The sequence below is a fragment of the Peromyscus leucopus genome, chromosome 6 (genome assembly GCF_004664715.2).
Source record: "Peromyscus leucopus breed LL Stock chromosome 6, UCI_PerLeu_2.1, whole genome shotgun sequence".
NCBI lineage: Eukaryota > Metazoa > Chordata > Mammalia > Rodentia > Cricetidae > Peromyscus > Peromyscus leucopus.
The window spans coordinates 109,301,099-109,313,844 of record NC_051068.1 but is presented as its reverse complement, the minus strand read 5'-3'; the positions used below and the strand labels follow the sequence as shown (position 1 = coordinate 109,313,844).

The 12,746-nt window shown below is 40.2% G+C and overlaps 1 protein-coding gene across 2 annotated transcripts in view; it reads right to left on the bottom strand.

Moving 5' to 3' along the window:
• Positions 1-566: 566 nt before the first annotated feature.
• Positions 567-12,746, bottom strand: part of Ppp3ca (protein phosphatase 3 catalytic subunit alpha) — a 290,863-nt gene continuing 278,683 nt past the window's right edge. The window contains exons 12-14 of one of the 2 annotated variants that reach the window (XM_028857473.2): positions 9,271-9,368; positions 6,287-6,316; positions 567-3,237 (exon numbers count right to left, since the gene is read on the bottom strand). In XM_028857473.2, the coding sequence (XP_028713306.1) occupies positions 3,041-3,237; positions 6,287-6,316; positions 9,271-9,368 (325 nt within the window). In that variant the 3' untranslated portion in view covers positions 567-3,040. The remainder of the gene's footprint in view (positions 3,238-6,286; positions 6,317-9,270; positions 9,369-12,746) is intronic. The other variant, XM_028857476.2, reaches the window with a different exon arrangement.

The window sequence follows — 12,746 nt, the reverse complement described above, 5'->3', positions numbered from 1 at the left end:
TTCAGAGGGCTTTCACAGCATCACAGGACTATGGACAGACAGATGGCATAGACCACTCCAGTGTTCACAGTGACCCTAAGTGATGGGTTGCAGACATAGTGAGATACCACACTTGGTTCTCATTACAGTTGAGTCTCTCAAGTTCTTTTTTACTTTTTGAAAATACATGTAAGATGGCTATATTTCAGATGAGAAAGTCTGCTGTGTGGGGCTAGCAGATCTAGCTCTTAGAACTCCAAACACTACATAAAAATTCAGCAGAACTGGTACCTCGTGAGTCACTCTGGCACAGGCAAAGGCAACTTGGGGACCAGAGTGTGGCTGTGTGAGTACCCATCCATATGTGTGTGTTTGTACCCAGGCACACAGAAAGAGAATGCATGAATTCAATAGTCTGTCCACATCTTAAAGAGACAGGACTATCAAGTATTTGTAAGTGTTGTTGGTTCTGGAGAAGACCTTCAGCTCTATATTAATTCCTTTGACAGATCAAATTATTATGTGAAAAATACAGGGTCACTTCCCTAACACTGAGCAAAAAGACAAGCAATACTCAGAGCAACTGCTTATTTCAATGTCAAATGTTTATTTCTATGCCATAGTTTCCTTAGCACAATTTGCAAAAGAAAGGAATCCAAAAAACCTGATTATTATAATAATTATTGATATTTTTGGGATATTTTCTCTGCAGTTAAAAGAAAGAAAATACACAAATTGGTACCAGAATCACCATTTCTTTCACACCATTCTAGCAAGTTGCATCTGTTTTCCTTGGATGCCACTTTTGTTTGAAGATGGGGAAATATCCACAGGAAAAAACGTTTTGATTCATTCAAATAACCACGGGGAAGTTTTTGTCAGCGAATGTATTTTTGTTTTGGTACACTCTATTACTAATCGTCATAGTCTTATTACTTAATATAATAGGCATAATTTATTACATAAACAAAGTGCACTGAAAAATGAACAATGTTAGAAACAAACTGAAATGTGGTGTCTCCTAACTCTCCATGTGATAATGACTAAAAGCATGGGAATACAAACTTCACCTCAATACAATTGCAGCTCTGCTCTGATGGAAATGTGCTTAGGAGACTAGTCCTTTTTGCTCTAGCAGGGAGGGCATCCCATACAACTGAAACAACCTGATAACAAACTGGCGATTCGTTCTTTCTTTCTTTTTTTTTTTTTCAATTAAAAGGAATGCTCTAGTTTCTTAAATAGGTCCTGCATTCAAGGGAGCCAAGAGATGGCATTTGCTCTGTAAGTAGACTTCTCTCGCCTGATTTTTGAGACACAAGTCCACCAAGACACTTACAGCAGAAGTGGGTAGTGCTCCTCAGATCATGAGGCCCTTGGGAAGCAGCCCTGTCCTAAGTGTGCAGGGTTGTGAGGAGCCAGCACCCAGAGGACACCATGGTGGCTGTGCACACGGTTCCCTGCAGCAGACCCAGTGAAAGGATGAGCGTTCTTTAAGTTCATGCACATTTTATTGAGTAGTAATATAAAATGCTTTTTCTTTGTCATTGTTACAGGTGCATGCTTTGATTGCCAACATTTCAGAAGTCAAATTACAAAGGCAAGGCTTTAGGCTGTAGTGAATGACTTGGGCACTTATACAATTGTTAAAAAATATGAATGGACTTTTGTTGTTTGTTGTTGTTTTCAGAATGAACCAGTTGTAACCCGTAACTAATATACAAAGGGGAAAAAAAGTGAAAAAAGTACATATTTTGTGGCACATGACAGAACAGAAGGAAATAACTAAACTGTTATGACAGTAACGGTTACCATGCATTTAGAGTTTCACATGTAACTACAAACTTATTTAAATTTCACAAAGTTTGCTAAACATGCCAACCATCTATGTGTGCACTGACAAGCTTATGTTAAAAACTTTTAAGAATACTCTCCCCTTTAGATTTTTTCAAAGCTTCTTTTGATTACAAAATTTCAAAGGCATTAAGCATTGTAGAGAATATAAAGTACGCCAGTATACATACATTTCCAGTATATGTCAGACCTCTAAGCGCATTACAGTCCCATACAGGCCGATACAGCCATTTTATTTTTTTTCTTAAAAAACATGCATAGGCAGATTTTTTTTGTTTTTGTTTTTTACAGAATATAGATGCTTCGTCACTGCACTATGGTGTCGTGTTCACTATACTTAAAAATGCACCACTCATAAATATTGAATTCAGCAAGCCACAACCAAGACTTGATTTATCAACAAAACCCCTAAATATAAACAGCAAAAAAGATGGGTGTAATTATTCCAGTTTTTTTTAAACTTAAAGAAAATGTATTCACTGCCAAATTAATAAGTATTCTATGGAAAGAAGGGCATTCAAGCAAACTAAAGGAGCCTGAGGTAAGCACGAGCTATACAAAATTAAACTGTCCTTTTTTTGGCATTTTAACAAATTTGCAACATTCTTTTTTTTTCCAGGTTTTTTTTTTTCTTTTTTTTTTTTAAGACTGCCTAATTCAGTTTATAGCCATTTTCTGACAAGAGTAGCAAAACATTATCAATAAATAGTCCTTATTTAGTTTGTACATCGTTTTCTGTTGTTGTTAAAAATGTTTGATGTCATCCATTTTTAGTGCTGCAACTGTAAACGTACAATAGAGTATAAGAAATTAGACAAAGTTTTCGTGTCCAGTAACAGAATAAAAGGCCTTTCATTAACCTATCTAGAAGTCCCCAGTGTAGTAGGAAAACATGTTCATTCCCCTAACATTGCAGTATAGACTAGCATTAGCTTTCTTTTTAAAACTTTTTTCCTAGAAGCATTTTTTTTAAAGGCATACCCCAAAGAGGTGTTTAATCACCACCCTCACCAAAATATAGTTTATTATCTCTCTCCCTCTCTTTTTCGTGATAGTGTAAACTGAATCCAATTCCTGGCCCCCAGAGCAAACAAGCTACCGTCCGAGGCAAGAACATCTAACTGCTGAGAAGCAGCAATCCCATCATGACCTGCAGCTCAAAAAAAAAAAAAAAAAGAAAAGAAAAAAAAAAGTGAACAGGAGGTGGTCACTGAATATTGCTGCTATTACTGCCGTTGCTGTCTGTGCCGTTAGTCTCTGAGGCGAGAGCCTTGTTGATGGAGTTAAGGTTGGCGTCGGAGGGCATGGCATCTCTGCGGGGCGGCATCCTCTCATTAATTCGGTCTAAGCCCTTCGCCTCCTCGAAGCTAGTGATCTTATGTTGTGGTGAGAATCCTTTGATAGCTAAACAGAAAATCATTAAGAAAAGAGAGAGAGGGTTAGGTTAGGTGGAGCATCACAAAAGTACCGCGCTTGCGTCGGGTGAGGTTAGAGACTTCGTGGTGGGTGGGAATCCTTTAGTGGAGAACAACGTGACAGGACCTGAAGACAACATGACAGACTCCTTACCATACTGGAGGGAACCAGGGGTTTGAAAACAGCCAATGTCTCTTGCCAACCAAAATGTCCTCTTGAAGTGATTAAGATGCAAGCATTTTTCTTGTCTTCATCAAAGTTTAGATCACAGAAATCCACAGTGGATATGTAAAGGAAAAAGCTGTTCCCGGGGCAGGCTTCTGGATCCAGCAACACTGGCCACATCACTGGCGTGATGATCCATTAACACCCTGGGCTGAAAAAGCCTACACTTCCCCCATGCTTACCCTACCACCGTGCTAGTGACAGCACCTTCAGTGGAAGCCCTTTCTGCTCTACCTGGAGCTCTAGCCATGGCTTAGAACAGAAGCTCTAAGGACCTAGAAAAGGAATTGATATGAATGCTTTTTTTTTTTTTTTTTTTTTTTTTTTTTTCCATCTCCAAATCCCACAAAGATCTCCACTCAGTGGTAAGGGGAAAAACGAAATCACAAGCTGTTTTCCCACTTAGAAGCCTATGTATAGTGGGTGAGGAGGTAAGAGAAACTCAAAAATAAAGACCAGATGACTAAGTAGAGAAGCATTTTTTGCCCTTCAGCAGCAAACAGGTCAAACTGATGTTCATGTGGTACCCATTACTGCCTAAACCAAGGAAAAGTTACCCCCGGTAGGACAATATTAAGTGGTGGCCGAAGAAGAACCAAAGGTGAATGCTTTTCACCGTTTTTAGCAAAAATGAATTGGTTTTGGTCCTTCTAATTAAAACCTTGACTTCTCTTGCGTTTTCTTCTCAGGACCCTTAGTGCGCTACAGAGATACGAGATGCATTTTTGAAAAACGTACAAACTTCCTCAGTGGGTGCCCCACCAGCGAGCTGAAAGTCAAAGGCACAGATGGGGAACCAATGACATCAGTTTGCTTTACTCCCCGTGAAGTGCGAGCTTGATACGTACGGGTGGCCAATCACCAATGCTGAACTGGGCTGCATCTCCACAGCTTATTAAGGGCAATCTCAAGGTACTTCTCTCCTCCCCACTTTTGGGGGACAAAAGGAAAGCAGCTTAAAGCTGATACTTGGCCAGCCCCTTGGACACAAATGTGCAGCCTCTCACTAGTACGGATGACAGTCCTAAAAGATTTACAGTTGTTTAAAAGACCATTAGAAAGAACAACAAATTGTTCCCCATCTGCATTTTCAGGTTAGCATAATGGTGATTAGTCAAATGTGAGAGGAAGAACATGGGGAGATGAGGAAAGACCAAGGCCCAAAGCAAAGCTTTTCAATTCTGTAATTTGGTAATAAACTGAAAAATAATCGAGTTGTTTAATGAGCACCCACCCTGAAAATGAATTCCATTATTTTATGGGGCAAAAAAAAAATAAATAAATAAATAACAGACAGCCTAGTCTTTTTCTAAATGGCATCAACTCATAGCCAAAAGTCGGTCGTGAGAAGTCATAAAACCGTTTCATTCATTAAAAAAAAGTGGAGGCTCTAGGTTTTGCAGCCCACAGGGTGGGAACACAGGAATGTCAAATCTAGTGGGCCAGAGGCTAGTTCAGGATGGGGCTCCATTGCTGATCGCATCTGTCTACCCTGCGTGGAAGGAAGTGCTCTGCTCCAGTTGCTGGTCAGACAGTGGGGGTTAGCAATTTACATTGGGAGGATACTTAACACAACACAGAGCCACAGAGTCACAGAAAACAGCCAAACTATCAACAGGAATGCACACTGCAGATTAGATTTTGCCAAGAGGAATGGAGAATTCCCACATAAATAGCAGTTTGCTCACTGCTATTTAGGAAACAGTTGTATTTTTCTCTTACATCACTGTCATTTCCCCTACCATATCCAAATCATGAGCAAATTGTAAGGCTAAAGTGACACTTTTTTTTTTTTTACATCACACCAAAGGACTATATATGCACACAATTTGTGGAAAATAAGTCATTTTGCAAGAACAAAATACAACTGAAGAATTTTGTTTTAAAGGGGAACTTCAAATTATGCTTTAAAAAAATCCCAGAGGATGTGGTATGCATAATATTCAAAACTATTTTCATGTGCGTTATCATGTAACCATGTAGTAAACAGCATTCAGTTAAACACTGTGACTAAGGTATCAACATTACTGCTCTTGAGTAGTGCTCCAAATCAGTTAGAGATGTACCATTCTCAGGTCCCTCGGAAGCTCCTATCAAGAGGCCTAGCAAAGAGCAGACACTTGGGATCATTAACTCATTGTCTGCCCGATAGCCTTGTTGTCGGCCACTTCACCGCCACAGATACTTTTTGGGCTTTTTATAATATTTTGTGAGTGCTAACTTTCTTACACATATCAATTGGTCAACATTGACAAGGATAAAAGTTTACCTCTACATGTCTGTCTCACGTTGGGATATTTTAGAGACACGAGTGATGTTGAACCATAACAAAGCATTACCAAGCATTTCTGCGGTTGCAAGCTTGCAAAGACTAGACTCAACTGAGTTTTATTCTCTTTTGTCTCTGTCCTACCTGGAAGTGATTTGAGGGAGGGATGGTTCAGCTCAAAGCAGATCATTTTACATGTCATTTGTCAAAGCAGCTGCCATAACCCCCACCCCACATCATTCATGATATATAGAAATTTATAATAAATATATATATAATCCTTTAGTTTTCTGAGATTAGAGTAGGTTCATCGTATACAAAAGTCAAACATAGCTTTAAGGGAAAAAAACAAACAAACAAACCATAGAAGGACATTTTCCCCTTTAAAGCAAGAACATTTCGGTTAATACTGAGCCACAACTGTTAGCCCAACACCCACACACTCTGTACAAGCTACAGCAAAAATAAAAATAAAAAAATGAATACACCCAGCAGAGCCCTTATCTGTTGCAGGCACAACAGAAAGGGAACTGGCCAATTTACCTTCATCAGCCTCAATAGCCTCAACAGTAGCTGAAGAGAAGAAAGGGGGTGCAAAATGAATGAGAAAATGAGCAGAGGATTTTTTTTTTAAGGCTAAGAACAAGTCAGTGACAGCAAAGGACCTAGGGACTAATATTCCTCTAAGTGCTAGCTTCTGGCACAGACAACTAGACAGAAGGGCTACAGAGAAAGGAAAAAAAACAAAAAACAAAAAACACCACGGAAGAGAGAGGTGTTAGTCAGGGCCTGCATACACCTGAGGGAATGAATGGGTGGCTTGGGGTCCTGGCTCCCTAATCAATGACGAAGTCCTTTAGGGAACCATGCAGAAAAGCTTTCTGTTATTTGGGCTACTTGACGACTGGGTTATGACAATCTACAACGTGTTTCTGATTCTAAGAGCAGTTTAGAATCCACGCTTGGTGATTTGGAGCTGGACGCCAGAGGAACAGGGCGAGCTTGGAGCTGGGCCGTGACATCAGTGAGATACTTCATGTTATTGAATAGTAAATGGTAGTGTTTCCTCGAGGGACACAAATGCATGGGGGGGGGGTGAAGGGGACATAAAATCAAGTTGTCTAGGTGGCAAACACTTAGGAGTCTTAAAAGACAAGTTCTGGAGGGGGAGGTCAGGGAGACGAAGAGAACCACAGAGGGAATGATAAGGCCTGGAAGTCTTTTGCCAGGCAGGCTAAGTCCGGGCTGTTTTCTTTTTCTTGTTGCAATTCTATTTTTGGAAATGAAGTTCCTAAAGTGTTGCAAGTTAAGTGGGAAAAAGGCAGGAGCAGTAATAATTCCATCAGTATCTTCAGGAACAGGGTGTCTCAAGGTTGAGGTCCTTGAGTATAGTATAACAATACACTGAAACAGTAATTCCAGAGGTCAAGAAAGCCCTCTGTTTACTTAGGCTCTACCATGTCCTTGTGCAGGTTTATAAGTTTTTCTGTGCTATTATGGCTAGATGATGTTCCCTTAATTAAATGCTAAAATATTAAACTTTTCTCTAAGTTTAAAATGCTTAACATTGATGATATTCTATCCCTGGGCTTTAATTTGCATTTTCTCATAATTTAAAAGTTTAAAACCACAACAATGGTCACATATGCATTCCAGTTAACAATGCATTCTGAATTCCTTATAACTACAGAGAAGAGCTGAATGTCAAAGCTTTCAGCAGCTTCTGCTTTTACGCCAAAGGCAGGGAGTCAGATATGAATCATGAAGCAGTGGCAAGGTATTGGTTTCAACTATATACTGAGTTGTCAAATGAAGTCTCAACCCAGAGGATTTGTAATTGTGTGTGTGTGTGTCTGAAATGTGTAATTGTGTGTGTGTGTGTATGTGAATTCAACATAGAATAACACAAACAGATGGGTTTAAAAGAAAAGAAACTGTAGTAACTGAAGCTACAAACACACACAGGTGACCACCTGAAGGTGACACTATGCACTGTAAAGACATAAAGACCTTAGGTTTAGAAGCAAAGCCAGAACCTTGGGACTACACCAGCACTGCTGGGGGAGAAACACACACAGCCTCGTGTGTCCTCAGCACAGGCTGTCTGCAGTCAGTCCCTGATGGCGTGTGGGCCTCTGCTGTTTGCTGAGCTCGTTAGGAGCTGTAGCTTTCCATCAGCTGGCCAGAGGTGCATTCTGGGCATATCCATGATCTCTTTATGCTAGTCTCTCAGTGTGTTCATTCTGGTGGAAAAGTTTTTCTGTGTTTTTAAGAAGTGATGAATTTCTAACTATAGATTTAAAGAGGGATTTCTACCTCAACTACTATAGATTTTCCTGCTTTCACTAAACTTTTTTGAATTTTTGTGGCAACTCAAAGGCAGTGATTTTTGAGGAAGATTATCCAAAAATAAAGGTTATGACTGTTCTTCCTAAAGTGTGATGATTTGGCAAATTTGTGCTCATAAGTTGATCATTATGTGTTGTGTAGAAGAAATGTCTTAAAAATGTAATGGTGAAATACCTGAGTCTTTTAGGATGAAGGACAGGGATAGGAAAGAAAACATGAGAAAGATCCAGGGGAGAAATAAACTAGAGGCTGAGATTGTATTAACATACTATAGTATATTTTTCCTGTAATTTTTTTCTGTTGAAGTCTAACCTAGAAGCAAAATTTCCATATTGTATAAGTTATATTCTAATTAGTGATAATGTTAATTAAATGGATAAAAGAACATTCATAACAGAAGAAAGAGTATACATAATTGTGTTGTCTAACATGGGTGACACTAGCTATATATGAATATTTACATTAAATTTATTGAAAATTAGGGGCTATTAGTTATATGTCAACTGTTCAAAGGTTCTGTGTCACCAGCAGCCTTTGCAGACATAAAAAATTCACATCATCACAAAAAGTTACACTGGATGATACTTGTCCAGCCAGTTATGACTATAAAGTAAAATGTCTACTTAAAAAAGATGTCATTATTAAAAAACCAAAACCAAAATGTGGTTGTGATCACTCTTTTTGTATTTCTGATGAATCAGAGAAAAGACTTGTATAAGTCTCATTTCTGCTTAAGTGGATATTTAAATTAACCTTCTTATATTCTTTCCAATAAAATCTATAGTTGTGCATATATATCTATCTATCTGTGTGCACATTTCATCAGCCATGTCGCTAAGTGGACTATTAGGATGTCACAGAAAACTTACACTAATCAGCTGGCTGATGGAGAGGCGCTCCAAGGAGTCAAGCCTAATGTTGTGTGCACATGTACCCTAAATGAGCTGTCCCCCAAGGAGGCTGAAGATAACAGATGCATGTACTAATGAGGGAGGACGGGTGGACTGTGGTGAATGAGGTGCTTTTGGGTTTGACATGACTGATTTAGCTGACGTGTGGGTTTGAACCCTTCTTCCAGCCAAGAAGAACTGAAGAGGAGACTGAGCTGAATGAGGACCTCAAGGTTCTACTGGTCCAGCAGGCCGTGTGCTCCCAGTCATACCACTGGGCTTGCTTACCGCTTTGCAGGGTTTGTTTGCCTCCGGAAAGCACTCCGCTGGGGAGCATGCCGGTCGGGGTCAGGCCCTTCAGGGTCAGAACACTCTCACTCTCTTCTCTGGAAGACACAGAATAGTTGTGGGAGTGAACGTTTGCTTTCTTTTGTAGAAAAAAAAAGAAAAGAAAAGGAAGAACCCATATTTACCTCACATTGGCTCTGTGGATCTTTTGTTTTATTCAAAATACAATCCATTTTTATCTATTTATACAGAGGGCATATTTTATAAACAACTTCAGTGATAAAGTCACATTTTGCAATTGTAGCATTTGGGTCTCCTGCATACTGAAGATCCAGAAGGTGCTTCTACCTTTGTAACCACATACCACAAAACCAAGTCGTCGCTGTGCATCTTTAGTGACAAGGACCTGTGTACCCAGCGAGCAGCAGTGCATGTGGATGTGCAGTATGTGCAGGCCTGCTCTGTGGTGAGGGGACCAGGAACAGTCGGCGAACCCCATCTATTTGAGAAGTGAGTCTTATCTAAGGGTCAGAAACCTGGGGATTATTTCAGGGGGCCCTGAAGGCCTTTAGTCATGTGACAGACACGAAGAGTGATGGTAAGTGGTCCACAAGCAGCTGGTAACATTTCTGAGCTTGTATTTTTCTGCTTCCTCCTTCACAGAGTTACTTACATGAAATTCCTTCCATAGTCATATGACCCTGTTTTAAAATTGTTTTAAGTGAATCATTATTTCAATTTAGCTTATCATTTTACAATCACTTTGACATACTAACAGACTCAATGGTTAAAAAATAGAACTGTGAAATAGGAATAACCTATTATCTTCTTACACAACAGATCCCGCAATCCTACGTGTACAGGGAAAAGTTTACAATACACGTGCATAGATACACACACATGTGCACACAGTACTGAGTAGGTCCCAAGTACACACACACACACACACACACACACACACACACACACACACACACATATATGATGATTTCTAACATGACTCAAAATTAATTTCTCCCTAGATTGCTACCTTTCTTCAGTTCGGAAACTGGGATTCCACTGTCCAGCTGTTCCAGCTTACAGCAGCATCTTGAGGCTACTTTCACCTCCCATTCCACAGCCACTCCGCTCATTCTCCACCTCCAAGCACTCCTTTTCTCTCAGTGCTTCTCATGACCCTACCATCTCATTTATCAAAAATGTCAGCAGGCCACACACTCAACTCATCTACCTATCCTCAGGGATGTGATGATTGTACAGTGTTCACCCCAATCAACTTTATAACATTTCCAAGAGTACCCCTGAATCCACGAGCTGTTGTTATTCATTCTCTACTTCCTTCATCCCTAGGCGACACCTCCATTTTATTCTGCAGGCTGTTTTTATGGGTATTCCTTAGGAACAGCACCATGCAACACATGGTCCTTTGCGGTAGTCTCTTACAAACCACTAGCATCTCTTATTTTCATTACAACAGTCATGGAGATGGCCTTTCTGCTCCATCCTCACAGGTTCACCCTCTCTGCCCATAGCTATTTTCAGATGAAAAAGTAGACTTACTGAAGACACTGAAGACCAGTGACGATTCTGCTGCTTCTCGATGCTCACTAGGACCACAAAAGAACAGCACCCCTACTTACACTCTTCCTCTCACCCAGCTCTCAGAGTGCATTTCCCATCAGTGTCCTTCACGGAGGCAGCACACCTTATCCTAGGGCACTGTCCTGAGTCAGCCCAGGATTGCTGTGTATCTCACTCCCTCTGCCTTCAAATGACCGTTCTAGCCTCCTTTCTAATGTTACTCCAAACACCACTTTCATGCCCCACGCCCCACATTACCTGTTCTACTGTTTACTTTTGGTCTCTCACGACCACTTCTCTACTGTTCAAGCTTCTGCAGAACAGGGGTTTCTTTCTGCTTTGATCATGTTTGCATCACAGTACGTACATTGGGTCAACACCATCTATACAGCCCATATTCAGCAAGTATTTACTGGAAGAAGGAGTGTTTTAAAAACTAAAAGGATAATGGCAGCCCTGACCCACAGTTTAGATATCTATCTCCTTAACTGTACAGTTTACTCATGAATATTAGGATTGAGCCAGCCAATTAATCACTGTTTACAGTCATATAGGAATTTCAACCTTTTTACACTTCTGACGTCAAACCACTAGAGGTTATGTAAAAAAGAGACATCTTGAATACTAATAATGCAGATTTGGAAAACTCAGGAGTTCCTCTACAAAAACAAACACAACTTACCTTTATATTCACATTCAAAGTCAGGTTTTAGCCTCACGGTGGGCAAATATTTCTATACACCAAATAAGTCCTGGCATCAAATCCCATTTTAATTAGGGTTGCTCAAACAAAATGAACATTAGAAGTCAATATGATCAGTGATCATTTGATTGTTAGCATTTTAATGACAGTTTTCTGGTGATCTGAAGTAATTTTTCAATTTCCAAAAATTTATTTTTCTACCAAAGATACTGAAAGCGTTTGTTTGTTTGTTTGTTTTGGAAAACACCCCCTTGAAATCAGCTGATCTCTGGCTAAAGTTCCAGCTACATAAGGGAGGTCACAATGCCTTTCACTGTTCTGGGCTTCAGTTTTCTCCTCTATAAAATCACATTTATAGTGACAAGGATTGAATCGTAAACTATGCACAAGTCCTCACACAGAAAGCGACCATCTGCCTGCCTGCTCTTTCTGTTTGCCTCTTGCCCTTCAGTCGGCACACTTCCTGTTCCCTGCAATTCTTCCTCCTACTCCTGCTTCACAGAGTCTTCACTCTGAACTCTACCCATCTCTGCTGGGTTCACCCGAGAACTGCTTTCTTCTGTAGTTCCACCGAGGAGTGTGACCTCCTCAAAAGTTCCCCTTGATTCCATTCATTACGTTCTTGTAGATGTGCCCTTCTCAATCCCTTGATGGACATTTCCCTTCTCTCTAGCCCTAGCCACTAACAGCTTTCAACTACTGGAGGCATGACTCTAAGTCAAAGAGTGTGCTTCCAAACAATGTGCCAATTTTCAAGGATGTAGGATAGAAGATTAAGCTGGGACTTCCTAATAATAGGGAACTCTGGGCATTTGTGTTTTTGTTTCTTTTATGGAAGTTTCTAGAATATTTAAGAAGACAGACGTGGCTCATGCTGTATTTCTATTAAAAGGCACTATGCAGAGGTTCTTTTTGATCTTTCTCAGATGTTCCATTCTCTCTGTCAGCAAGAACAGCAGTTTACACCACTGTTCACCCCTCTCTCTGCACGTCTCTCTGACACTCCAGGGTGGAATGTCTAACTGCCTCAACATAAAGGCTCTGCCAGGTACAACACCAGTCATTCCAATAAATAACAGGATCCTATCCATCACCTAGCCTATGGTTTTGTAGGCTGTTCTCACAGCACATTTTCTTCCTTATCATTCATTGCACAGATAAAGGTTCTTGCAGGAGTGAACAGAATCCAGAC